We start from the raw sequence: 26706 nt of genomic DNA on the forward strand, positions 1-26706 counted from the left end.
GGCTAGTACACTTAGCAGGTAATGCTAATACTGCTGGAGAACTGAACTGAAACTCCTGTATAACTCTGTACTTCAGTGGAGTGTCTTTACTGCTCCTTAATACCTGACTGATAGAATTCATACATAAGGAGCATCGGATTATTAAAGTATTTTAAATGCGCCTTATAGTGCGAAAAATACGATAGTTTAGTATATTTTGTAGAGACCCACAGGGATCAATGTTGGGACGATTTAGGTTAGTATATACTGTAGAGACCCACAGGGTTCTATATTGGGACCATTTAGATCAGTATATACTGTAAAGACCCACAGGGTTCAATATTGGGATCATTTAGATCAGTATATACTGTAGAGACCCACAGGGTTCAATGCTTGGACCTCTAAAACGTATTATAATTAGGACAGCAGTGTTGTTATTGAAGCACAGGCTGAGCGACGGGTTTAAGGGTTAAAATATTCCTTTAAAACGTAACCGAGGCTGATTTATCTGTTCTAATAGACTCAAAACATCATGTTCCTCATCTTCTACACAATATAACCTGACCCACATACCGGGAACAACAGGATGACCACAAACTTACAGATGTCAAGAACTCGTAATTGATTTTCTCCATTAGCAGCTTCATACGAGGACCCGTTTCTGAGCACTCCAATGCTTTTAGACGTGCCTGCTATTTCTGACAAGTGCATTAATACAAATTATACAATTAAGCTATAATACACTCCCTGCTCCAGCTGTAAGGTGAGATGTTGGCACTGGTTTAGGCTCCTGCAGTCGCAGCAACAAAGCGGATCATTTATCATCATTTAGCATCAGATTTTAGGATAAAGAGGACGGAAACAATTATTTCTGAGTATCTTCCAGAAGATAAAATAGCTTTATTCTATCATTCTGTCAGCATGACGCTAAAAACAGCATCATCAGATTGTAGCTGAGTCTTAAAAATCATGGAGATACACTATTTTATTTATTAAATTTATTATTTTATTGTAATTTTAAGACTCTTTTATGCCAATGATATAATGAAAACACTTTAAAATAAGACTACATTTATAAAGGGTTCATAAATAGTTAACAATTAGTTTATTAATGGTTGCTAATTAGGTTGTAAATGCCCTAAAAATCATTAATATTCAGTTATAACACATAACTGAGCATTCTCGACACTTTTAGACTCTTTGGCCCGTTTTCTGCGCTACAACTGAGCACTCTCTCCGCTTTTAGACTCTTTGGCCCGTTTTCTGCGCTACAACTGAGCACTCTCTCCACTTTTAGACTCTTTGGCCCGTTTTCTACGGTACAACTGAACACTCTCGCCGCTTTTAGACTCTTTGGCCTGTTTTCTGCGCTACAACTGAACACTCTCACCACTTTTAGACTCTTTGGACGGAAACAATTATTTCTGAGTATCTTCCAGAAGATAAAATAGCTTTATTCTATCATTCTGTCAGCATGACACTAAAACAGCATCATCAGATTGTAGCTGAGTCTTAAAAATCATGGAGATACACTATTTTATAAAATTATTTTATTGTAATTTTAAGACTCTTTTATGCCAATGATATAATGAAACCACTTTAAAATAAGACTACATTTATAAAGGGTTCATAAATAGTTAACAATTAGTTTATTAATGGTTACTAATTAGGTTGTAAATGCCCTAAAAATCATTAATATTCAGTTATAACACATAATTAGAAAGGCCTACAATATAGACGGCTGTGGGTTCACTATTTGGCAAACAACAGGTCATTGTTGCTTTTTCTACGTATGTGTTATAACTGATTATTAATGATTTTTAAGGCATTTACAACCTAAATAGTAGATATACATATACAGTACAAAAGTCAAAAAGTTTGGACACACCTTAAGTTCAGTGTTTTTAATTATTTAAAAATGTTCTGCATTGTAGATTAATACTAAACTCATCCAAAGAAATGAAGAAAAACATATGGAATTATTTTCTGCATTTTCTCAGTCAGTTTTATGAGGTAGAGTCTCCTGGATTTCAGGTTTCAGTTAACAGCTGTGCTGAACTCATCAAGAGTTAATTACTTGAATTTCTTGTCTCTTAATAAAGTGTTTGAGAGCATCAGTTAAAGTAAAGTAGTGAAGAGGTAGAGTTACAGGTATACAGTGAATAGTGAATATTTCAGTAATGTTCTAATCCAGATTATGAAAAGCAAAAACTACTCAACTAAATAAAGAATTAAAAAATGACTTTAAGAGGAAAAAAATGAAGGTGAGTCAATCCGAGAAGAAGAATTTCAAGAATTTTGAAAGTATCCTCAAGCGCAGTCACTTCAAAGACCATAAAAAAACAATATAATGATGGAACTGGCACTCATCAGGACCACTCTGGGAAAGGAAGAGCAAGAGTTTCCTCTTTTGAACAGGATAAGTTCATCACCAGAGTTACCAGCCTCAGAAACCACAAGTTAACAAAATACATTATTATATATACAGCTCTGGAAAAAATGAAGGCCGCACTTCAGTTTCTGAATCAGTTTCTCTGATTTTGCTATTTATAGGTTTATGTTTGAGTAAAATGAACATTGTTGTTTTATTCTATAAACTACAGACAACATTTCTCCCAAATTCCACATAAAAATATTCTCATTTAGAGCATTTATTTACAGAAAATGAGAAATGACTGAAATAACAAAAAAGAAGCAGAGCTTTCAGACCTCAAATAATACAAAGAAAACAAATTCATATTCATAAAGTTTTAAGAGTTCAGAAATAATCAATATTTGTTGGAATAACTCACAGTTTTTTTTTCATGCATCTTGGAATCATGTTCTCCTCCACCAGTCTTACACACTGCTTTTCAAGCAGTTGTTTTGGCTTTTCTAGATTATATTCCAAAGGGTTATTAATTTGGTAAAATCTAAGAGAATCATCATTTTTAAGTAGTCTAAGTGCCATTATCGAGCAATACTGACACTCCTCGAACTTCTCTAAACCAATCACATTGCGAGGTCAGAAGAAACTGCAGTATAATTTGTTACAATTTGTTGATGCGAGTCTTGTTTCGTTTTGTTTTTCCGTCTAAACATGACAACAAGATGTCATTAAAAACCATGAAAATGTGGTTAAACACGGCTTTCTGTTTGTGGAAGGCTCTGTGGATGTGTGTTAGCATGAGCGGCTAAAGGTTGCAACACAATAATGGGTGTAAATCAACGTCTTCTTATTAAAAAACGCTCTTAATAAGAGAATATTTTGCGTTTGCATCCATTAGCCTGCTTCCTAGAGGGATCTGCAGAAATGTGTAAGACTGTTCAGTCCGAACTGGAATACAGCGGGGGCTATTTATCTCCTGAAAGGGTGTTAATTTGCTCACGAGGGGAAGCGTGTTTTCATTTGCATTATGAATGAGGTGTAAATCCCATTTTCAACCTGCAACTGTTCCTCCAAACATTAACCAGCCGACGTTCAGGATACGGCCTTCCCTCACAGAGAACGCACTGACCTGACAAACAGCTCGGAAACGAGAGTGTGTGTTCTTTATCTGTACAAACGCGAGTGTGAGGAGGAAAAGAATCGTTTAAGAATAGAGAATGTGTTCTAGTTAAGAGCGATGTGGAGGATTTAACAGTGTAGGATTATTAAATGCAGGAACTGGTGGACTGAAGGAGTCAATGTTTTCATATTGTTCTTATAAGACAGCTGTAAACCAAATGAACCAGTCACTTGACCCCACACCAGGCACTGGGAGCAGATAGCTTCCACACCTGCAGTGAAACCGACTACTTCAACTTGAAGCAAAAACAACACTTAACCCAGCAAACTGCCCTGAACCTGTGGCACTTCTGGTCCATAAAAAAAGGCTAATGTGAACTCTACATTACTATCATTCAGTTATCATTCAGTGTATATATTGTATACCTATACCGTATCCTCTACAGGATGATGATATACAGTATTTCATAGTGGGTGAATCGCCATGTCAGTCAACTGTGGAGCTTCAAAAGTGGCAATGCTAGTTAGGGCAACTGAGATTGTAATATAAGCATATGTGGATTAACATTACCTACATTGTGCCAGCAGGCAAAAAAACAGACAAGACTTTTTAAGGAAAAATAACGGTTGACTTCATGGCATTTGACTTTGGGACGGTTCTGGGACGGTTGTAATAGTCATTTTCCCAACATGCCTGAAATTTTCTACATTTGTTGTCCATTTTTTATTTCTTTGGAGTTGTTAGACTCTTTGGCATGTTTTCAGCACTACAACTGCGCATTCTCACCGCTTTTACACTCTTTGGTCTGTTTTCAGCACTACAACTGCGCATTCTCACCGCTTTTACACTCTTTGGTCTGTTTTCCGCGCTACAACTGAGCATTCTCGACACTTTTAGACTCTTTGGTCCGTTTTCTGTGCTACAACTGCAAATTATCGCTGCTTTTAGACTCTTTGGTCCGTTTTCTGAGCTACAACTGAGCACTCTCTCCGCTTTTAGACTCTTTGGCCCGTTTTCTACGCTACAACTGAGCACTCTCTCCACTTTTAGACTCTTTGGCCCGTTTTCTACGCTACAACTGAGCACTCTCTCCACTTTTAGACTCTTTGGCCCGTTTTCTACGCTACAACTGAGCACTCTCTCCACTTTTAGACTCTTTGGCCCGTTTTCTACGCTACAACTGAGCACTCTCACCACTTTTAGACTCTTTGGCCCGTTTTCTACGCTACAACTGAGCACTCTCTCCACTTTTAGACTCTTTGGCCCGTTTTCTGCACCACAACTGCGCACTCTCGCCACTTTTAGACTCTTTGTGCAGTTTTCTACTCTACAACTGCACATTCTCGCCGCTTTTAGACTCTTTGGCCCTTTTTTGCACCACAACTGCGCACTCTCGCCACTTTTAGACTCTTTGTGCAGTTTTCTACTCTACAACTGCACATTCTCGCCGCTTTTAGACTCTTTGGCCCTTTTTTGCACCACAACTGCGCACTCTCGCCACTTTTAGACTCTGTGCAGTTTTCTGCTCTACAACTGAACACTCTCGCCGCTTTTAGACTCTTTGGCCCTTTTTTGCACCACAACTGTGCACTCTCGCCGCATTTAGACTCTTTGGTCCGTTTTCTGAGCTACAACTGAGCACTCTCTCCGCTTTTAGACTCTTTGGCCCGTTTTCTGCGCTACAACTGAGCACTCTCACCACTTTTAGACTCTTTGGCCCGTTTTCTACGCTACAACTGAGCACTCTCTCCACTTTTAGACTCTTTGGCCCGTTTTCTACGCTACAACTGAGCACTCTCTCCACTTTTAGACTCTTTGGCCCGTTTTCTACGCTACAACTGAGCACTCTCTCCACTTTTAGACTCTTTGGCCCGTTTTCTACGCTACAACTGAGCACTCTCACCACTTTTAGACTCTTTGGCCCGTTTTCTACGCTACAACTGAGCACTCTCTCCACTTTTAGACTCTTTGGCCCGTTTTCTGCACCACAACTGCGCACTCTCGCCACTTTTAGACTCTTTGTGCAGTTTTCTACTCTACAACTGCACATTCTCGCCGCTTTTAGACTCTTTGGCCCTTTTTTGCACCACAACTGCGCACTCTCGCCACTTTTAGACTCTGTGCAGTTTTCTGCTCTACAACTGAACACTCTCGCCGCTTTTAGACTCTTTGGCCCTTTTTTGCACCACAACTGCGCACTCTCACCACTTTTGGACTCTTTGGCCCGTTTTTCTGCGCTACAACTGTGCACTCTCGCCGCATTTAGACTCTTTGGCCCATTTTCTATGCTACAACTGAACACTCTCACCACTTTTAGACTCTTTGGCCCGTTTTCTGCTCTACAACTGCACATTCTCGCCGCTTTTAGACTCTTTGGCCCTTTTTTTCACCACAACTGTGCACTCTCGCCACTTTTAGACTCTTTGTGCAGTTTTCTGCTCTACAACTAAACACTCTCGCCGCTTTTAGACTCGTTGGCTGGTTTTCTGAGCTACAACTGAACACTCTCGCCGCTTTTAGACTCTTTGGTCTGTTTTCTGCGCTACAACTGAACACTCTCGCCACTTTTAGACTCTTTGGTCTGTTTTTCTGCGCTACAACTGCGAATTCTCGCTGCTTTTAGACTCTTTGGCCCGTTTTCTGTGCTACAACTGCACATTCTTGCCGCTTTTAGACTCTTTGGCCTGTTTTCTGACACCTAGTGTTTAAACTTTGAATCTCACATTATAAAAACCTGTGGGTCAACTTTAATTTTATTTCTAAAAGACCTTGCGGGCCACTTTAAAAAGGAAACGGGCCGCAAATGGCCTACGACTGTAGTTTGGACACCCTTGGTGTAGAGGCTGCCTTAGCTCATACGATCCAGCTGGTCTCACCCTAACTCAAACACACACACCCTCACACACACACACCTCTGTATAACCCTAGAGAAAGCCTCGTATCAGCAGTGTTCAGCTGGTCACTGTTAAAAACACAGCGCGGATCTGGAGCCGAGCCTGAAAGCAGAACAGAGCGAGTCTATCTCCAGGGAGGCGTGAGGACTTGGATCCGTCACAAAGACGCTTCTCCGCGGAGCAGAACTGAAGAAAGACCAGAACAAACTCTTTAAAAGGATCTTATCATCAGTGCAGGATCAACACATGAGCTCTGCTTTCAATTCAATTCAAATAGACTTGTATAGAGCTTTATACAGCTGCCGTCTCCACAGAGCAGCTTCACAGAAACCCGCCTCCAAACCTGAAGAGAAAACCAGAGGCTGGAGAACCCCCTGAAGAACAAGAACCAACAGAAGAACCAAGACTTAGAACCAAGAACCAAGTCACCAGAACCTAGAACCCATCCTCGTTATCAACAGCATCTAATCAACACTCACTCCTGTTACCTAAATTCAGTCTTAGATATTATTTGTTTCTTTTTTAATACAAATTCATGCTATTAGCATAGCCGCCATTTAGCTATTTTTTATGTTTTTGCTAATTCTATGCTAAAAACTCCTGTTAAAAAAATTCCTGTTACTTTCATTCCTCTTATTCAAAAACAGAAAAAGTAACAGGAGTGAGTTCCAGTAACATGAGTGATTGTTTTTGTCACAAATATCAATGATTTGAACATGCAGTCTATAACCATTTTTTTTTAAATAAAGACTGATTTTTTTGAGGGACAATTAAAGGAATTAGTGGACTTGCTTTTTTTAAACATGCGTTTTAATCATGTGTTTCACATGATTTTTGTAACCATATTCAGATTAGAAACTGTAAAAAATTAAGTAAAGCTGTCTGAGATTGACCACTATGTGTTTTTTTTTTAAGTTAGATTTAAAATTAGATTTAAAATTAGTTTATTTTGGAAGAGTTACAGCAAGTAAATGGCTCCCAGTTGGTGGAATGGTCTGTATGATAACAGAGAGCAGCCTGGCACTCGGGCGGGTGAAGCTGTAACAGACAGATTGGTGTAAATGGGGATGGCAGAAGGTGGCACAGGCAGGAGAGCTCTCTGATATATCAGTGCCCAGGAGGGGGGGCACAGCGACAGTACCAACATCTCGGTTGCCCCCCCCCAAACAACCCCCCCCCCCCCAAACCTTTATCTGTCAGGCAGAAACACCCAGGGCTTGAGTGAGTGAATAAATCAGTGGGTAAATCTTCAGGTGTGCTGAAGCTCCTCCCCCTGCTGTATCTGTATCAGCTCTCTATTATAGTAATAAAGTTTATTATAGTAAACTGTAGTAAAAACTGTTACTAAAATCTATATACTTTAGTAAGAGTTTTTACTACAGTTTACTATAATAAACTTTATTACTATAATAGGTCATAATAGATGCTTTATTAAGCACTTGCTCTATGTGAATTAATATATCCAAAAGTTGGCACCTGCTCAGCTCTTCTGGTACCCAGGTGGTTGCTGTGGTGTTGCTAAGTGGTTGGTTGTTAACTCCAGCTGATGGTTGGGTGTTGCGAGTGAATTTGTATTATTGCTAAATTTAAGGGGTACAAAAAATAACCGTGATGTGTGAAAATGCTGTTAGATATTCCGATATTGATATGAAATACTATAAATTATAAATAAATTATACATAAATACTAAATGACTAGATTTTTCAGCACTTGGTTTGGTTGCACTATTTCTTTCCCAGAATTAGAAGTAGTTTAGTGTCAGCACTACTCGAATGTACCTCACTGTACCTCTACCTCACTCTGCCTCACTCCACCTCACTCCACCTCACTCTACCTCACTGCAACTCCACCTCACTCCACCTCACTCTACCTCACTGCAACTCCACCTCACTCCACCTCACTCTACCTCACTGCAACTCCACCTCACTCCACCTCACTCCACCTCACTCCACCTCACTCTACCTCACTGCAACTCCACCTCACTCCACCTCACTCTACCTCACTGCAACTCCACCTCACTCCACCTCACTGCAACTCCACCTCACTCCACCTCACTCTACCTCACTGCAACTCCACCTCACTCCACCTCACTCCACCTCACTCCACCTCACTCTACCTCACTGCAACTCCACCTCACTCCACCTCACTCCACCTCACTCTACCTCACTGCAACTCCACCTCACTCCACCTCACTCTACCTCACTGCAACTCCACCTCACTCCACCTCACTGCAACTCCACCTCACTCCACCTCACTCTACCTCACTGCAACTCCACCTCACTCCACCTCACTCTACCTCACTGCAACTCCACCTCACTCCACCTCACTCTACCTCACTGCAACTCCACCTCACTCCACCTCACTCTACCTCACTCCACCTCACTCTACCTCACTGCAACTCCACCTCACTCCACCTCACTCTACCTCACTGCAACTCCACCTCACTCCACCTCACTCCACCTCACTGCAACTCCACCTCACTCCACCTCACTCCACCTCACTGCAACTCCACCTCACTCCCCCTCACTCCACCTCACTCTACCTCACTCTACCTCACTGCAACTCCACCTCACTCCACCTCACTCTACCTCACTCTACTTCACTGCAACTCCACCTCACTCCACCTCACTCTACCTTAATCTGCAATGCTGTACCTTCACTTTACCTCTACCTCACTCTGCCTCTACCTCACTGTACCAAGCTCTACCCTCACTTTACCTCACTCTGCCCCACTCTACTATATTCTACGCTTACTCTACCTCATTTTATTTTGCTCTAGTTCGGAAAACTGCAGATAAGTTAAATCATCAGAAAATATTATGAAAATTGAAGTAGGAAAAGAAAATATATCAATACAGTTATATTGCTTCACATTGCACAGTAATAATATTACAACATTATCCATCAGAATCTATAAAATAGTTAGAAAATCTATGATAAAATCGGCTAAAACTACAGAGGTGGTCTACATCACTGCATATGAACTGAAACTCATTAACAGATCTATTAAACACATCCTCTATCGTTTAACATTGATTAAAAGCTGCTTGATATTCGCCCTATAAACACAGTTCTGATGTTGGGACTCCCGGAGAGCAGTTCAGAAGAGCTCTAACACCAATAAAGACAATAAAGCTCCAGTTTAGCTCTGAGCTTCAGAAGCTCTGAGCTCTGGAGGTCCAGCTGAAATCTGCACACATGCAAAAAGCAGTATATATTTCTAAATCAATCAATCAATCGATCAATCAAACAATTTGTATTTAAACTCGGAGTACACTGAGGGTGGCTCTCATGTACAATGTAGCCGAGCCAAATACATAGGGAAGGGATTGACACATTTTTGTTTTAAATAAAATAAATAAATAATAATAAAAAAACAGCATTTTAATAAGATATGCAATATTATAAAAAAAGATAAAAACAAATAAGGTAAAAAATATATATATAATTTAAGACTAGGAATCATAAACTCATGTGTAAAAAATATGTAATAAAAATAAAAATAAAATGAATAAAACTAATAAAATGCAACTACAAATTAATAAATAAGACTAAATAAAATCACATCAAAGATCAAAATATAAATATAAAAGAAAAGAAAGAAACAATAAAAGTAATGTAAAAAACAGCTAAAACAAACCAAAATCAAAAACAAGACAAAAAAAAAAAAAAAAAAAAATCAGCTAAAACAGTGGCAGGCTGTCCGATCTGTAGCTGACAGATAAAGAATAAATAGAACATAGCCTTCCTCCTCCTCCTCCTCCTCCTCCTCCTGCAGTCTCAGATCTGATGTATGTTTAGAGCGAGTAGATCAGCTTCCCACTGAGAGCAGAACACTTAAAGTTCATCATCACTCATGCGAGAGAAAGCAGTTAAGCTTTAAGCTAATGCTAACGCTAACGCCGGGCGCGCTGACAGGTCGGCGGGGGGGTTTAGCGGTGAATAACTCAGGGCGCGGTGGTGCTGCTGGTGATTTAGATCTCAGGCAGGAGGAAACACCACTGTAGATTAATACTAATTCCTCATTCACTTATTTACTTAATGTGTTTGGACTCTGCATCAAATCTACACTCAGTAATTAGAGGAATAATCTCAGTGAATCAATAGCACATCTTTGGCACTTTTGCCGAGTCAGTGGAGAGAGAAATTCAGTGCTGCTGTTAAATCATGTTGTCTAATAAAGACGATTTAATATAGGACTCATTTAGTGCAGAGATAAATACAGTATATTGATTTAATTGATTTGGAGAAGAATCTCTACATGGTATCCTGCAAAAAGAAAATCCAGCATGGAGAGTTTAAGCTGGATGTGGTACAAGCACAGTATAGATACTAGAGTTTAATAAAATACTTCTGTATTTCCTTAAGTAAAAGAGTTTTAAAAAGTACTGGGTTCAAAACTACTTAAAGTATAAAAGTATCCAAAAGTATCCAATCTCTTCCTTAACAAAACACATTTTTCTAAAAGCTATAATGAATATAATGTTAAAATATTAAAATGTTAATGTTGATAATATAATTTGGGATTTTGCACTAGGCTGTTCCCCAGTGTTTCAGCTGAATATATGCCCCTTATTGTAAATGAATTTATTTTATTTATAGAATGTAAATATATTTCAAAGAATATATATTATATTCATACTAGGCAACATACGCCTGCGATGTTCTTGCTGGAGTGTGTGTGGGGGAGGGTATTTTTAAAATCCCGGTCATGCAGCTTGCCATCAGCTGCTGGAGCCCCGAGAGAGCACAGTTGTTATTGCTCTCTCTGGGTGGGTACAGTACAGTAGATGGTGATCATTTCTTTCCCCTCATCACTCCTAGGGTGATGTGGATCAGCACAAGGCTGCGTCTGTGAGCTGGCTTATCAGAACCGAGTCGCTGCACTTTCCTCCGAGCGTTAGTGCTGTGATGCTACTCGGCAATGCTACAGCATCAGCAGCAGCTCAAAAAGAGGCGGAGTCTGACTTCACATGTGTCGGAGGAGGCGTGTGCTAGTCTTCACCCTCCTGGTGTGTTGGGGCATCACTAGTGATGGAGGGGATAAACAGATGAGTAGCAGCTGAATGGGTGGGATAATTGGCCAGATAAAATGGGAAAAAACTATATATATATATATATATATATATATATATAGCTCTGGAAAAAAATAAGAGTGCACTTTAGTTTCTGAATCAGTTTCTCTGATTTTGCTAGGTACATGTTTTATTCTATAAACTATAATATGCAGTTTTCATGCATCTTGGCATCATGTTCTCCTCCACCAGTCTTACACACTGCTTTTGGATAACTTTATGCTGCTTTACTCCTGGTGTAAAAATTCAAGCAGTTCAGTTTGGTGGTTTGATGGTTTGTGATCATCCATCTTCCTCTTGATTATATTCCAGAGGTTTTTAGTTTGGTAAAATTTAAAGAAACTCATCATTTTTAAGATAATTCTATTGTTCACTAAAACTTATCTATATTTCTTTGTCATACACAAATGACTAAAGAAATTAGAAATGAATCACTAAATCCAGTAGTGGATTATACACAATGCTTTAGGATTATATTGTTCACACACTTTGCACCATAGTGAACTCAATTTTAGGGGTTAAAACATGATTATCTGGATTTACTAAACAGGCACTGAGGGCTTTTAGTGCCCATAATAAGACCTCTGCTCATTTGTGGTTTTGCCTCAGTGCATTTATAGATTATTGTAATGAAGCACCCAATAAGTTTACTCTGATAGTCCAGCAGTCGATACTGATTGGTTTTTGTGTAACATCTAGAAAAAGCTTGTGTGTTTTTTAGAGCTAGTCGTTTTAGTGTGTATTATTCTTATTTAAAGAAAATAACAAAAGTAAAAACCATATCCTTTCAATAAAACAGTCTTTTAAACTGCATTTTCCTAATATTGTGCATTCACACAGCAGTTTAAGTGACACAAATCTGATTTTCTTTTCAAATTCTACTTTTCAAAAGGTGTTCAAATATCTAGAGTCATATCTGGTATTGATCTGAACAGTCAAATCTCCTAAACTGATGCTGATTGGCTAAAGAGCAGAGCTTCACGTGAAGTTTCAGTTTCATCACAGGAGCTATCAAGCAGTTTATTACTGAGAATATGTTCCAGCTCACTGTGAAAAGCGCATTATTTGGTTTGGTTTGTGTTCTTTGGTTTCTTAAACATGGCTACAGATATGCTGAAATATAGCTCTGGAAAAAAATAAGAGAGCACTTAAAAATGATGAGTTTCTTTGATTTTACCAAATTAAAAACCTCTGGAATATAATAAAGAGGAAGATGGATGATCACAAACCATCAAACCACCAAACTGAACTGCTTGAACTTTTGCACCAGGAGTAAAGCAGCATAAAGTTATCCAAAAGTAGTGTGTAAGACTGGTGGAGGAGAACATGATGCCAAGATGCATGAAAAAAAAAAAAACTGTGATTAAAAACCAACCAGGATTATTCCACCAAATATTGATTTGATTTCTGAACTCTTAAAACTTTATGAATATGAAATTTTTGTTTTCTTTGTATTATTTGAGGTCTGAAAGCTCTGCGTTTTCTTTTTTGTTATTTCAGCCATTTCTCATTTTCTGTAAATAAATGCTCTAAATAACAATATTTTTATTTGTAATTTGGGAGAAATGTTGTCTGTAGTTTATAGAATAAAACAACAATGTTCGTTTTACTCAAACATAAACCTATAAATAGCAAAATCAGAGAAACTGATTCAGAAACTGAAGTGCTCTCCAGAGCTGTGTATTGACAATTACTACCCTCTCTCTTACACACACACACAGAGCCGAGCACATTAAAAGATTATAATTTAAAAAGCATCAAAACTACCCTGGGATATAAAATACAGTAAAAAAGGCTCTACTCTGCCTAAAGCACACTACACTATTATTACTGTCTTCCTCACAAACATACAGGCAAATACCAGCTTTAAATTCTTTAAATTGTGAATTTTATCAGCAATAACCACAGAATATTGTTGTGATCAATACAATTATTATTATTATTTTTTTAATTAATTGACAACACTACTCTAGATGGCCGCAACGCGTTGGCTTCAATGTTTTTAAATGTACTTGCCCTAACACATTAAAGGCTTTTTAGTCATTTTTTCAACAGAGTGCCTTTGACTTTTATTTTTTGCTAATCTGATTTAATTTATTTTATTTCAATATATATTTTTTTGCCTTGCTTTAAAATAGCACCTGTTTTAAAGATTTACAATTCTAATACTCCTAGTAGTGCTTCAGCCTTTCTTTTTCTTTATATTAAACCCAATTGAGATAGCTGCGCCTCTAAAATAGCAATCCGCCAAAGTCAGAGCACACCCGGCTCTTAGAGGGAATGATGAGCAAGAGACACTCTGATTGGTTTATTTCAAGTTATTTTGCCCAAAATTAACCACACCCATTATTAGTTAAGAGTAGGGGTTGTGCCATATTGTATCGCACACGATAATATCGTCAAAATTTTAAATATCGTGAAACAATATTATACCCTAAAATACCGTGCCATATCACCAACCCCATTTCCCATTATATATCTACTAGAGACATAGAGATTATATCTGTCCAGTATCATTTATATTACTGGATATATTCTGGATATATTGAGATATTTGGAGTGCATTATTATTATTAGTATCATGACTGATCATTCTGGATCATTGACTTCTGTTCCAAATCTGATGAAATCTGATTCTTGTATTTTTTATATCTCAGTTGTTAGGGGTGTGCCATATAATATAGAAATATCATAATGTCATATCGCCAAGATAATCGTTTTAATTGATAATCACGAAAATACCATGAAATATCGATGATATTATTTTAGGGCCATATCGCCCAGCCCTAGTTAAGAGAATTAGTACATGCCTTTTATGTGTTTCAAGATTCACTAGTTGTACTTTTCCTGTCATTACGATAGCAAAGACACACTGACTGAACCGAAAATGAAACCGAAACTTCCTGTGAAGCTTTGATTCTTAAAGAAAGTCTGCTATAGTTGATTATTTAAAAAATAAACAGTAAACAGCCTGAAAAACACACTGCATTTTAGTCAGAAAATCAGATTTGCACCAGTTTGACCTTTTGCATGAACTCTTAGTCTTAGTTGTGAAATCCCTGCATTACTGAAGCTACTCCTCACTTGGTGTTCTGAGGAGCTTTGAAGCAGCTAACAGCTCAAATTCACCAGCAGCTCATACACTCCCAAAAGAGCGGGGTTCACTCAGTGAATTTAAACAGGGATTTTATAATATCATTTCCAGAAGAGCTCAGCACACAACTATAGTTCAGCTCAAACTACCAGCCGAAAAAATACACACGCTAAACAACTCAACAAGTAAAAATAAAGAAACTAATTTCCTTTACTTACTTAAGATATTGGGTCAGTATTGGATAAAACGGCATTTTATATGGATTTTATAAAGGATTTTGCAAAAGTGTTAAATTAACACTAGCAAAATTCACAAAAAAAAACTGTACTGAAGATAAAAAAGTAATAAACATTGATATATTTCAGTAATGTCTCAATTAATTATTATTAATCAATGCTATTTAATACACTATTAAAGTGCACAGTTTATTATTAAAGAAAGATTATTAAGATATTAGATTTTAATGCTTAATAATGCTGTAAATCCTGTTAATTATTTAAAAAAATTTGATGTGTAAAATCATGTAAAATCACCACTGATGGTAAAGTGCTAAATAAAAATTAACGGTGTTTAAAATTTTACAAAAAAAAAGTCTATTTTTATGCCTACCACCTGCATCGTTTAAATGGCAACGAGACAACTTCTGTATATGTATCTACACTGATGGATGTGGAAAATTACCACTAATATTGTTAATAATTAATAATTAATATTATGAGTGTCAAATGTGTTAAATAAACTACACTAAGTGTTTAAAAAAATCTAAAAAGGTTTTATGATAGTAAATCACCACAGATAGTATTAAATTAGTATTTTAAAATATGTTCAGTAATGTCTCAACTAATGATTAATTGACCCTAATTAAATAAATTAAATAAATTAAATACATTTTTAAAATTTAAAATTAATTAAATCAATTTCAAAATAATATTATGAGTGCTAAAACTTCTAAACTACATTTAGAAATACACAAAAAAACTGTAATTATGTTAGTAATAAACATTGATATGGTTCAGTAATGTCTCAACTAATTATTAACTGACACTAGTTAATACATTTTTAAATATTATTACATTTTAATGCTTAAAAATGCTGTAAATCCTGTTAATTATCAAAAATATCAAGGTGTGCTCAGGTTAATTCACCTTTGATATTTTTAAATTAATATTATGAGTGCTAAACTAAAGGTGTTAAACTACATTTAGAAATCCACAAAAAAATGATTATATATTTATGTTAGTAATAAACATTGATATGGTTCAGTAATGTCTCAACTAATCATTAATTCACACTAGTTAATACATTATTAAATATTACTACATTTTAATGCATAATAATCTTGTAAATTCTGTTAATTATCAAAAAACGTAGGTGTGCTCGGGTAAATTCACCACTGAAAGTGTTAAATTAATATTATGAGTGAGTAAAGTGCTAAATAAAAACTAGCAGTGTTTAAAATGTCACATAGACCCACCCTGGCTCCACCCCTCACCCATTAAGACCCACCAGAGCCCCGCCCACTAGATCAGTTGAAGAAACTTGTGTCATTTTGTTCTGCTTGTTGAGAACCTCAGACAGTACACAGCAGGATTAGCCAGGAGACCTCGTCTGAGGGAGGGATCTGTACCTACTGTCGGTAGCAATTCAGCAAATGAGGAAGATAATCTATTTGTAGTTTTTGACTCTTCTATCACAGTTAAGCCTAAACTAGCTTGTAAAACTAATGTGTGGTAAAAGCTCAACGTATACATGGTGTACAGCCAGCAACAACTTATTTGCATAAAAGTGACAGAGCCCTTAAACAGCCCATTTAGAAAGGGACTAAAACTTTTAAGAATGGAATTGGTGAGATCTTTATCTTTACAACAACAAAAATAAATAAATAAACTTGTTTTATAGAGCCTATAGACCTATTCTAACTTAAAAACTGTAAAAAATAGTTATTATTTTTCACCTTTAAATGAACAATACATACTTAATAACAGCAAGCATGTAAAAGGAATAAAGGAATACTACAGTCCAAATTTCAAAACCATGCCCCCTCCTCCTCAGACACAAAGCTCACATGGGTTGCCAGGTTGAGGACACTGAATCTACACAGACAAGCGCAAGACAACTTTAAGGACTTTTTTAATGGCAAGATGAAAGGTCATTCTCTGTTGATCAGCTCATGAGTACAATTTCTTGTATGTTAAATTAGCTGACGTGGATTTTTTAAATACCTCTGTCAACTGTGGACAAGCTATCTAGATAACGCCTTCTTTAATAAAATACAGTCGAACAGAACATTGATGGTTTAAATCAAACAGTAGCATGTACGGTATAAGTAGTGTGGTGCTAAAGCCAACAAGAAATGACCCAAATTCTAAAAAACACTGTATTAAAGTAGCTGATCTCCTACCTGAGGGTGAAAATCTCCACGGACGAGAGGGTGGAAGCCGCCAGGAACGCAGAAACCGTCTCCCTCTGCCTGATGGGTCTGGAAGGCACCATCACCACGAAGTTGCCGTCGAGTCGCAGTTCTGATAAGGGCTGGAACAGTCGTACGCTGCCGATTCTCCTCATGGGCGTGGGGCCTGAGAAGTATCCGGCCGGCCCCTGCTGCTCAGAACGTATGGATCCGGTCTTGCGGGAATCTTCGGCGTTGCAGTCGCCGGAGTCTGTGGACTGTACCATGTAGTAGAGTTCCACTGGAGTGCCCTCCGTCTGATCCGGTGCCCTCTGCCTCCCGGGTACGACACTAGGTGGACTAAACCAGCTGGGCAGTGGCTCAAGTTCAGCCACGCAAAGCCCAAGTTCACCTTTCAACCGGCAGGTTCCTCGGACCTCCTGCGTCTCGTGGAAGGCGAACATCCGGACGCAGGGTAGCCTGTCCACGGTGCTGTAGTCGTCCCAGTCTCGACCCACCACGTAGAAAAGGACCTGCACCTTGGGCCAGCTGGGGTGGATGCGTTCGCTTATGATGAAGGTCTGAACCTTCCAGTTGAAGGTGAAGAGCTGAGGTGAAGGAGTAGTTGATGTAGAAGAAGTTACAGACGAAGAAGACGACGAAGACGATGAAGACGATGACGATGATGACGGGTTGTTAAGCAGCCCTGGACCGAGGAACTCCATCGGTACAGGCTGCTGCACTGAGAGAGGTCCATAGCTAGCGTTGACAGTAGGAACTCTTCTAGCCTGCTGGATGAAGAAGAGCTCGGTTCTGGCCTGCAGACTAGAGTTTCGCATGATGTCCTGATTCGCCTCTTTGAGGAAGAAGGACAGATCCGCGTTCAGGACCTGGTACTGGACTGGCAGGTACGTAGGAACCGCGCCAAACCTCTGCAGACCCTCTAGCAGCAGTCTGCCATCCATTACTGCCAAAAAAGAAAAGGAAAGGAGAGAAGAACAGACAGGAAGAGACATCAGTTACCCAACTATTAACCCTTTGATTTTCTGTCCAAAATCTCACCTTGTGTTCTCAGCTTAATTACACAGGAATCCCTTCACACATAAACATAATCCATATATGGTTAGAAAGGGCGGAGCTTACTCTTTCTAAAAATAGTGATCACATCCCAGTGCAGTAAAGCTAAATCTACAAGAAACCCATTGAGAAAAACACATAAAAAAGTTAAAAATCTCCTTCCCCAACCAATATTATTTACTTTTAGTGCTTCAAACATATTTATATGATGTTTCAAACCAAATAATATCAGTAAATAAAGACTCAAAAGTGTCCACAGAAAAAACAGTGTGAAACTACCTGCTTTACTCAAACTAAAGCTAGGTATGATGTGCACATTTTTACTAAGTAGTTATTTTGCACTAAACTAAATTTTTATTTATTTAGACTAAAAAAAGGTTACATTTTTGTATTTAGTTTTCTTTGTGTGTACTGAGCCTCAAAATACTGAAAGGTATAGGCTGCTCTGAGTGTCAGGTTTTTAGTATCTACATGTATCCTAGAGGTGTGATTATTGATTATCAAGAATAATAAATAAATCCACCTGATGCTGTTTCTCCATGTATTTTATCAAAGTAATAATAAATAAGTCATGTAATGTACTATAAATCATCAATATTCTTATGCTTTCTTATAACTCATAAACACTCTCTAGTCTAACCATTTTTGAAAAGATATCTTAGGTGTGAATATATTTAAAGTCTATACATAAAATAAAATAGGCGCTTGTTAAAATTTTGAGCAGAACATGATCAGTTCCAGGAAAATATAAAAATTTTGCTTCCTTTTCCATTTTAAATGATGATATTTTTGAGCAGCCGTAAGTCTTCTGGAGTAAAAGAGATCAGGGCATGTGTCTGTCTGATATAATTACTGTGTTATAAGACCTGAAAGAGGAGCTGAAAACAAAAACGGAGAAAAAACACACCAAAACAGCCTAGAGTTCAAAGGGTTAAGCTCATTTCCTCTACGGTACGACCTTCGACCCCCGAACCCTAACAGCGGAAGCTGTGGCAGCTGCTTATAACCTCTCAGCACGCCACAAACCGCGAGACATTTGTCTCTGACTGGGCGCAAAACCCTGATCGGCCACTTTCTTCAGCACAATCCCGTCTCAAGCAAAGTGGGACCTCGTTATCGACCGGTTTCCGCCCTGGAGCAGCGTGCCGGAGATATTTGGGCTGATGGAAGGTCCCCAGAGCCCCTATTGATTTTGCGTCACGGTGCCGGCGTGAGGCAGGGAGGTGCGGGAGATTTGTGAGGGCTGGTGGCAGCCCCGCTGATCGCACACTCAGGCCTGACGCCAGCAGGACACAACAGCGATTCGGTGACAAAGCATCTCGTTGGTCTGAAAGTTTTACACGGATTGTTTAACACACTTACACGTTCAGACGGATTAAATATGCTCAGTTAAAGTTTACACTCATACAGGGGTCGGACAATGAAACTGAAACACCTGTCATCATTTTAGTGTGGGATTTTAGGTTTCATGGCTAAATTGGAGCAGCCTGGTGTTCAATCTTCATTAATTGCACATTATTGCACCAGTAAGAGCAGAGTGTGAAGGTTCAATTAGCAGGGTAAGAGCACAGTTCTGCTCTAAATATTACAATGCACACAACATTATGGGAGACATACCAGAGTTCAAAAGAGGACAAATTGTTGGTGCACGTCTTGCTGGAGCATCTGTGACCAAGACAGCAAGTCTTTGTGATGCATCAAGAGCCACGGTATCCAGGGTTATGTCAGCATACCACCAAGAAGCACCAACCACATCCAACAGGATTAACTGTGGACGCTGTAAGAGGAAGCTGTCTGAAAGGGATGGTCGGGTGCTAACCCGGATTGTATCCAAAAAACATATAACACGGCTGATCAAATCACGCAGAATTCAATGTGCACCTCAACTCTCCTGTTTCCACCAGAACTGTCCGTCACCACAATCAATTATTGTGCTCTAAAACCAGGTGCTTCAGTTTCATTGTCCAACCCCTTTATCTATTCCAAAGTTAAGCTAATTGACTAGTCATTTTAATCCGCTATCAGATAGTTCCAGTAAAAATCACAATATCATCACAGTTTACATGGTTAGCAACCATTCTTTTCGGAAAAAATCGTTGTATATCCACATTTGTTTTAATGCTGATTGGCTGTTTCTCCTGAAAGGCGGAACTTTATCCTTGAACCGGCACCATGATTGGCATTAAGTGACTTCTCATTCACACAGCGCTCTGTGACCTGTCTACTGATTAATAGTACAGCTGAACTGAGCGAAACGATTCGGGGCTACTGGATAATCATTCGGGGCTGAAGCCCTGGAAGCCCAGGCCAGGCGGCGCCCATGCATATGATTAACTGGAGCTTCATAACAGTCGAGTTTCCCTCCAAACAATGTTAAGAGCAGATGAATGGAGTGGATTTTAGTGGATGTTGTAAGTTCAGCCCCTTCATTCGCACACATTTAGGCCATAACAGCGATACAGTGACCAAGCATTTTCCAAGCATTGGCCTGAAAGTATTATATGAACAGTCTTATTTTTGCAAAGGGATTAAATCTGGAAAGTCTCCATCTATTTTTCGTAACTCGGTTTTGCCTCTCTTGGGTTTCGAGGGCCCCCAAAACCAACTGTAGTTAATGATAACAAAATTTTTCCCTGCATGCGAAAAATAATGAAGCTGCAATCAGACTGCACTCAGATTCAGGCTGCTTCCACTGTCGTCTCCCATTACCCACTGAGAGGTAGATGACCTTTCACAGCCGCAGAGTAGCATGAATGCAAGCTGCTCACTGTTACAACAGTCATTAACTTCACTGGAAAACTGCTTTTCAACAGCTTGAATCAAGATTTTACCATCTTCAGCAACAGTATTCATACAGTATTTATACATATATATATAAAACTCTTTCTGAAATCCACTAGTACTCATCAGACATAGTCTTAATCTTTAAGTCTAGTGTCATGGTGGCCCAACACATGACAAACACATGCAGATACCAAACACACAGTTTATTAAATAAAGAGCTATACCTATAAGAATGGTCAGGGACAGGCAAGGTCATCGGATATCCAATAATGAGTAGAAAGGCAAGGCAAAAGGGTAGTCAAATACACAAAATAGATTGCGGAGCTCCATATATTTCAGAGCTCTATAACTTCCATCCAACACCTTCCACAGAAGGGGAGCTGTGTCTGTGGTTGAAAGAGCTAAATTTGAATTACCTACCAAAATTTCTACACAATACCAGTCAAAAGTTTGAAAGCAGTGAAGCAGGTGAGTAGTGTTGACCTGTGACTTTTAGATTTTTTTTTAGACAGGCACATATATGGGCAACTAGGGGTCCTAGTTAGCTGTAGCCCATTAGCTGCTGTAGGTAAGTTTGGTGGTGTGAGCTGGGATTGGCTGACCTTTGGCAGTTAATTATGGACAGGCAGATATATGGGCAACTAGGGGTCCTAGCTAGCAGTAGCCCCATTAGCTGCATGCACATGGTCGTGACCTTGGCAGGAGAAGGAGCAAACACAGGATAACATGGTATGTGTTAAGTTTCTGTCTTTTATTAGAGTGTTGGTAGCTTCTGGTGCATGTTAAAAGCTTGTTTTGTCTTAGAATGTGTTTTTTTTTTTAAATATAAGTAGATTGTGGTGAATGTGCTGTCCGGATAACTACATACCAGTATGAGCATGCTGTAATGGTGGAATTTGTCCACAGTGGTGAGAGTAAAGAAGCTAAGGTATGTTTCAATGGGTTGCTGCTTATTTATGTATATTGTATAGATAATATAAGCTTTCCTTAATAACGTAAGAGAACGGTATATCGTACACTTCAGTATTCCGTACAGTTGAGCATTTAAACAATAAAATACTTAATAATAAACTATTGTTATGTTTGAAATAATGCCTGGGGTCATTGTTAACCCTTCCTCTTTCCATTAAAACAGGTCAGTGACCATCCACATTGTGTTTTCTCTTGAAATTCCGGTAGGTAAAAAGGAACCACTCGCGTCGCCGAAAACGGGTGAAAACGGGTTAACAACGCTGAGGCTAAGGGGTGGGGAAAACTTTATGGACTAGTTCACGTAAGGTTTTACCCACTTTTCACATCACATTTCACCCAAAATGCAACGTTAAGCATCCAACTAACAGCATCTGTTGTAATATTTGATTGAGGTATTAATTATCATAGTTTATAACTTACTTTAAAAACAAGCTTACTCCAGCTCCATTTCACCACTCATAGACTGAGATTTTGTGCTGCAGCTTCAGCACAATTTATTTTCAATTCATAGACAACTTATCAAATCCATTTGACAAACACTTAGCTAAGCATCTATGTCAGTCTAAGCTCATATGTTAAAGGTGGTGAAGTTTTGCAAAATACAGCCACCACGAGCGGAAATCTGAGGTGTACGGAACACCGTTGCCTGTTTGTTTGCAGGTGTACGGAATACTGATGCACACTGGTGACAGGACTGAGGTCAGTTTTTGGGGTTTTCTTTAAAACTATTGGTCCAAAAGTAACCAATCAAAATTTATTTTGGTTGCTAGGCAGATATTCCATAGTTTAGCCAATCACTGCAGCCTATTTGAACTCGGGTAATTTCGTAATATCCACTCAAACGTGGAAAATACCGAAAATGTGTACGGAATACCGTTCTCTTACGTTACTGTAAATATATTTTAGGGATGTCCAGAAGTCCTGGCCAGATAGGTGTAACTGTGTTTTGCTGAAACATGGGGCAACTAACTTCTATGGTTTCTTGGGAAGTAAGGAAGCTACTATTAGGTATGAATTGTTTGTTTGTTTGTTTGTTTGTTTTTATTATATGGTCTCCCTGGCTGTTTTTATGTAATAATTAATAGTTTTTTTTTTTTACTCTCAAGCTGAGGATATCAGTACACTGTAACTAGGCTAAACATGTGGGGGCCTATGGAGAATTGCTGCCTGCTAAATTGGTATGTACAGAGGTAACATGGGTGTTTGGTTAATAGTGTTTGCTTTAGTTCATTTATACATTTGTTTCATTAAACTAAGGTTAAACTGTATTAAAGTTAATTCTGTATTTTTATTGTACAATTTAACTGATAATATTACTGTGAATATGTAAAGACCCCTAACATTTAATATACTGCTGTGTTCTTTTGCTGTTTGTGTGTAACAGAATTCCTGTGACCTGCTGCTAGCTGCTGTTTTCTTTTCTCTTTTTTAAAACTATAAAATTGATCAGGCTTATTTTAAGTGAGTTAATGAAGTGATGTGTACCGATTTGGTAATGCTGCTCTGATTCCCAGTACTTAATTTTATTTATTTATTTTTTTTTTCCTTTTTTTTTTCCTCAATATTAAAGTATACTGTGTTGCAGTCTAGAGATTGTTATTTCAAGTATCCAGCATGTGTAATGAATGCTATTTGTTGAGTGGTGTGTAATGTGCACTGATCTGAATTTGTAGTGAAAAGCTGTATTTTGAATTTTACGATTTTAATAAGGGTGTGTTTGTCACGTAATATAAATAGCTTTTCTATTCCCATGCTGGTATAAGACTCTCTGGTCTGTGGGCAGATACTTTTTATTATTATTTTTTTTTATATCTTCTTATACATTAAACTTTGTTTTTTTTATTTTTTGTCTGATTGTCAGCCAAGCTGTGTGACCAATTGTTAATAAAGTCAATCTCTTCTTGCTAACAAAGGAATCTGTGTGTCTGTTTGGTTCAGAGTTTCCCCTTTGCTCTAAATATACAATAAGGGGTGGCGTAGTTGGGCTTAAATAAGGGTACCCTCGCCACAGCAGCTTTAATTCAGTGGGGTTTTTTTTCATTATTTTAAGGTAGATGATCAGTTTTGCACGTCTCCTGGATTTTCTCAGTCAGCTTTGTGAGGCAGAGTCACCTAGGGCTGCAACTAAGGATTATTTTGGTGGTCGATTTAAAAGCCTTTTAATTGTCTATTGATATTTAGCAAGTGAATATGTAATCTGTTTGTGTAAACGTCTCCCGTTGTCTCCAGCACTTTGTGTAAGTCAGTACTGCTACTGTTACAAATTAACGATTAGTCGACAATAAAGTTTGTAGTCGACAAATTTAAATAATCGATATAGTCAATTACCGTATTTCAACTAATCGGTGCAGCCCTAGAGCCCAACACTTGGAATCCAGGCTTTCAGTTAACAGCTGTGCTGAACTCATCAAGAGTTAATTACTTGAATTTCTTGTCTCTTAATAAAGTGTTTGAGAGCATCAGTTAAAGTAAAGTAGTGAAGAGGTAGAGTTACAGGTATACAGTGAATAGTGAATATTTGAGTAATGTTCGAATCCAGATTATGAGAAGCAACAACTACTCAAACTGGCATTTCCTCTTGTTTATTTGTACGTAGTGGTGAGGGAGTTGGTGGTACTGGGCTGTGTGTTTGGGGACTGAGAGTGTGTGTACTGGTGAAGCTGGTTTGTACTGTTATTTTAATGCTCTGTGTTCTTTTCTCTCTCTCTTTTCGTCTCTTTTATGTATTCACACCCAAAATTAGAAACTCCACATGAATACAGAGGCCTGATTAACATGAATAATGAATTTAAAGTTCACTGTAACCAATAATGATAATCCATAGAGGAACATCTGCAGCCCAGACTGAAGAACAGATATACATCATACAGATGTACATACAGATATACATCATACAACTTACTGTAGCAGAGAGAGAGACGGAGAGAGAGAGACGGAGAGAGACGGAGAGAGACGGAGAGAGAGAGACGGAGAGAGACGGAGAGAGAGAGACGGAGAGAGACGGAGAGAGAGAGACGGAGAGAGACGGAGAGAGAGAGACGGAGAGAGAGAGACGGAGAGAGACGGAGAGACGGAGAGAGAGAGACGGAGAGACGGAGAGAGAGAGACGGAGAGACGGAGAGAGAGAGACGGAGAGAGAGAGAGAGAGACGGAGAGAGAGAGAGAGAGAGACGGAGAGAGAGAGAGAGAGAGACGGGGAGAGAGAGAGAGAGAGAGGGGGAGAGAGAGAGACGGAGAGAGAGAGACGGAGAGAGAGAGAGACAGAGAGAGAGAGAGACGGGGAGAGAGAGACGGAGAGAGAGAGACGGAGAGAGACACGGAGAGAGAGAAAGAGAGACGGAGAGAGAGAAAGAGAGACGGAGAGAGAGAAAGAGAGACGGAGAGAGAGAGACAGACGGAGAGAGAGAGAGAGAGACGGAGAGAGAGAGAGGGAGAGAGAGAGAGGGAGAGAGAGAGACGGAGAGAGAGAGAGACGGAGAGAGAGAGACGGAGAGAGAGAGAGAGAGAGACGGAGAGAGAGAAAGAGACTTTTTTTTTTTGACTTTTAACGTCCTTTTATTAAAAACAATGGAGAAACCAGACATATGTATTCTTAATTCACATCAATAAATAAATATGTGGGGGAGGGGGCGGGGGGGGGGCAGCAATGTTAATAAATAAAAGCTTTACATAAGCTCAAGTGCAAAGCAAAGTTCTCCATCAATAACGGAGCAAATCGCCTCACCACAACACCACTTATCAATAAAAGCCTCCAGGTTATTCATATGCTGATAAAAATTAAAATCAATTAAAATTCTTGATTTTACCAGTCTGTTGAAAATGGGAACTGCGTCCCAATCTGCCACCTGTGCTACTTTATTCTTTCTGCTAACGTAGGCCGCCATCTTAGCCTGCCCAAGTATAAAATTTAGCAGCTGGCACTTGTTCTTCTCAGCTTTAACATATTTAAAACCAAGAATAAAAGTCTGCACAGTAAAAGGCACATTAAAAAGACTAAAAACATGTCGTAAAACATCAAACAAGGGACGCAGCCTAAAACAATGCATAAAAGCATGAAAAACAGTTTCTCTCAGTGAACAGTACGGACAGTCTGGAGCAGTGTTGGGATCTAAAATGGAAATAAAAGCGTTAACAGAAATGATCCCGTGTAAAAGTCTCCACTGTAAGTCAGCTACCCTTTTGGTCAATGGTGGTTTGTAGAGAGACCTCCACTCAGGTTTAACATCATCACTTATAGATAAAACCGAACGCCAGGGCGTGTCGACCCTCCCATCCAGCCTCTTTTTAAGAAGAGCCTTCACACAGGCTCTATACAGCAGTTTCCCAGAGGCTGTAGACAAGTTCGTATCCAGATCCCCCCCAGACTCCAGCAGCGGTCCGTCACAGTCCTGTAGCGCTGGAGTAATGGAGAGACCCGGAAAAGGGTCGTCCCCAGCCGGTAGAGTGAGTCCCACACCATAGTCTTTTAAAACGTTCCACTCCTTGGGAGTAAGGAGTGACCTCCACTGATGTAAAAGCCGAGCCACCACGCGCATAGATCGCAGCCCCAGACGAGCAGCCAGGTTCTCCACCTGAGAGAGATCAGGTCCCACAGTGTCCACCAGCTGGCGCAGCGTGCGAACCCCAGCAGCAGCCAACACCCTCGCCAGTGCTGGGGTAGCTCCACCAGAAATGTCCAAGCGAGCACCATGAAGCAGCGGTTCCTCCAGCAGCCAGTGTAAAGAAAAACAGTCCATTTTGGTGACTCTAAAAAAACTCCAAATCCTAAAAAGTCCACGATAGAAAAGCGGCAGGTTAAAAACATCCAGAGAGGCAGTGTTCATAAAAAACAAAGTCCTGTCCAGCCCTAGTCCACCCACAGTCTGCAGTATCCTGCAGGCCACTTCCCTCCAGACCAGGTCTTTGGGTCCAGTAAGCAGTCTTTGGATGTATTGGAGGCGGAAGGCAGCAGTCC

General features: G+C 39.1%; 1 protein-coding gene across 1 annotated transcript in view; it reads right to left on the bottom strand.

Annotated features, from left to right (window-relative positions):
* si:dkey-112m2.1 (transmembrane protein 132D) overlaps nt 1–26706 on the bottom strand; it is a 337783-nt gene that overhangs the window by 214133 nt on the left and 96944 nt on the right. Inside the window, exon 2 of the mRNA XM_049466738.1 lies at nt 16932–17886. Coding sequence (XP_049322695.1) covers nt 16932–17886 — 955 coding nt within the window. The remainder of the gene's footprint in view (nt 1–16931; nt 17887–26706) is intronic.

Source organism: Astyanax mexicanus, chromosome 17 (genome assembly GCF_023375975.1).
Source record: "Astyanax mexicanus isolate ESR-SI-001 chromosome 17, AstMex3_surface, whole genome shotgun sequence".
Lineage (NCBI taxonomy): Eukaryota > Metazoa > Chordata > Actinopteri > Characiformes > Acestrorhamphidae > Astyanax > Astyanax mexicanus.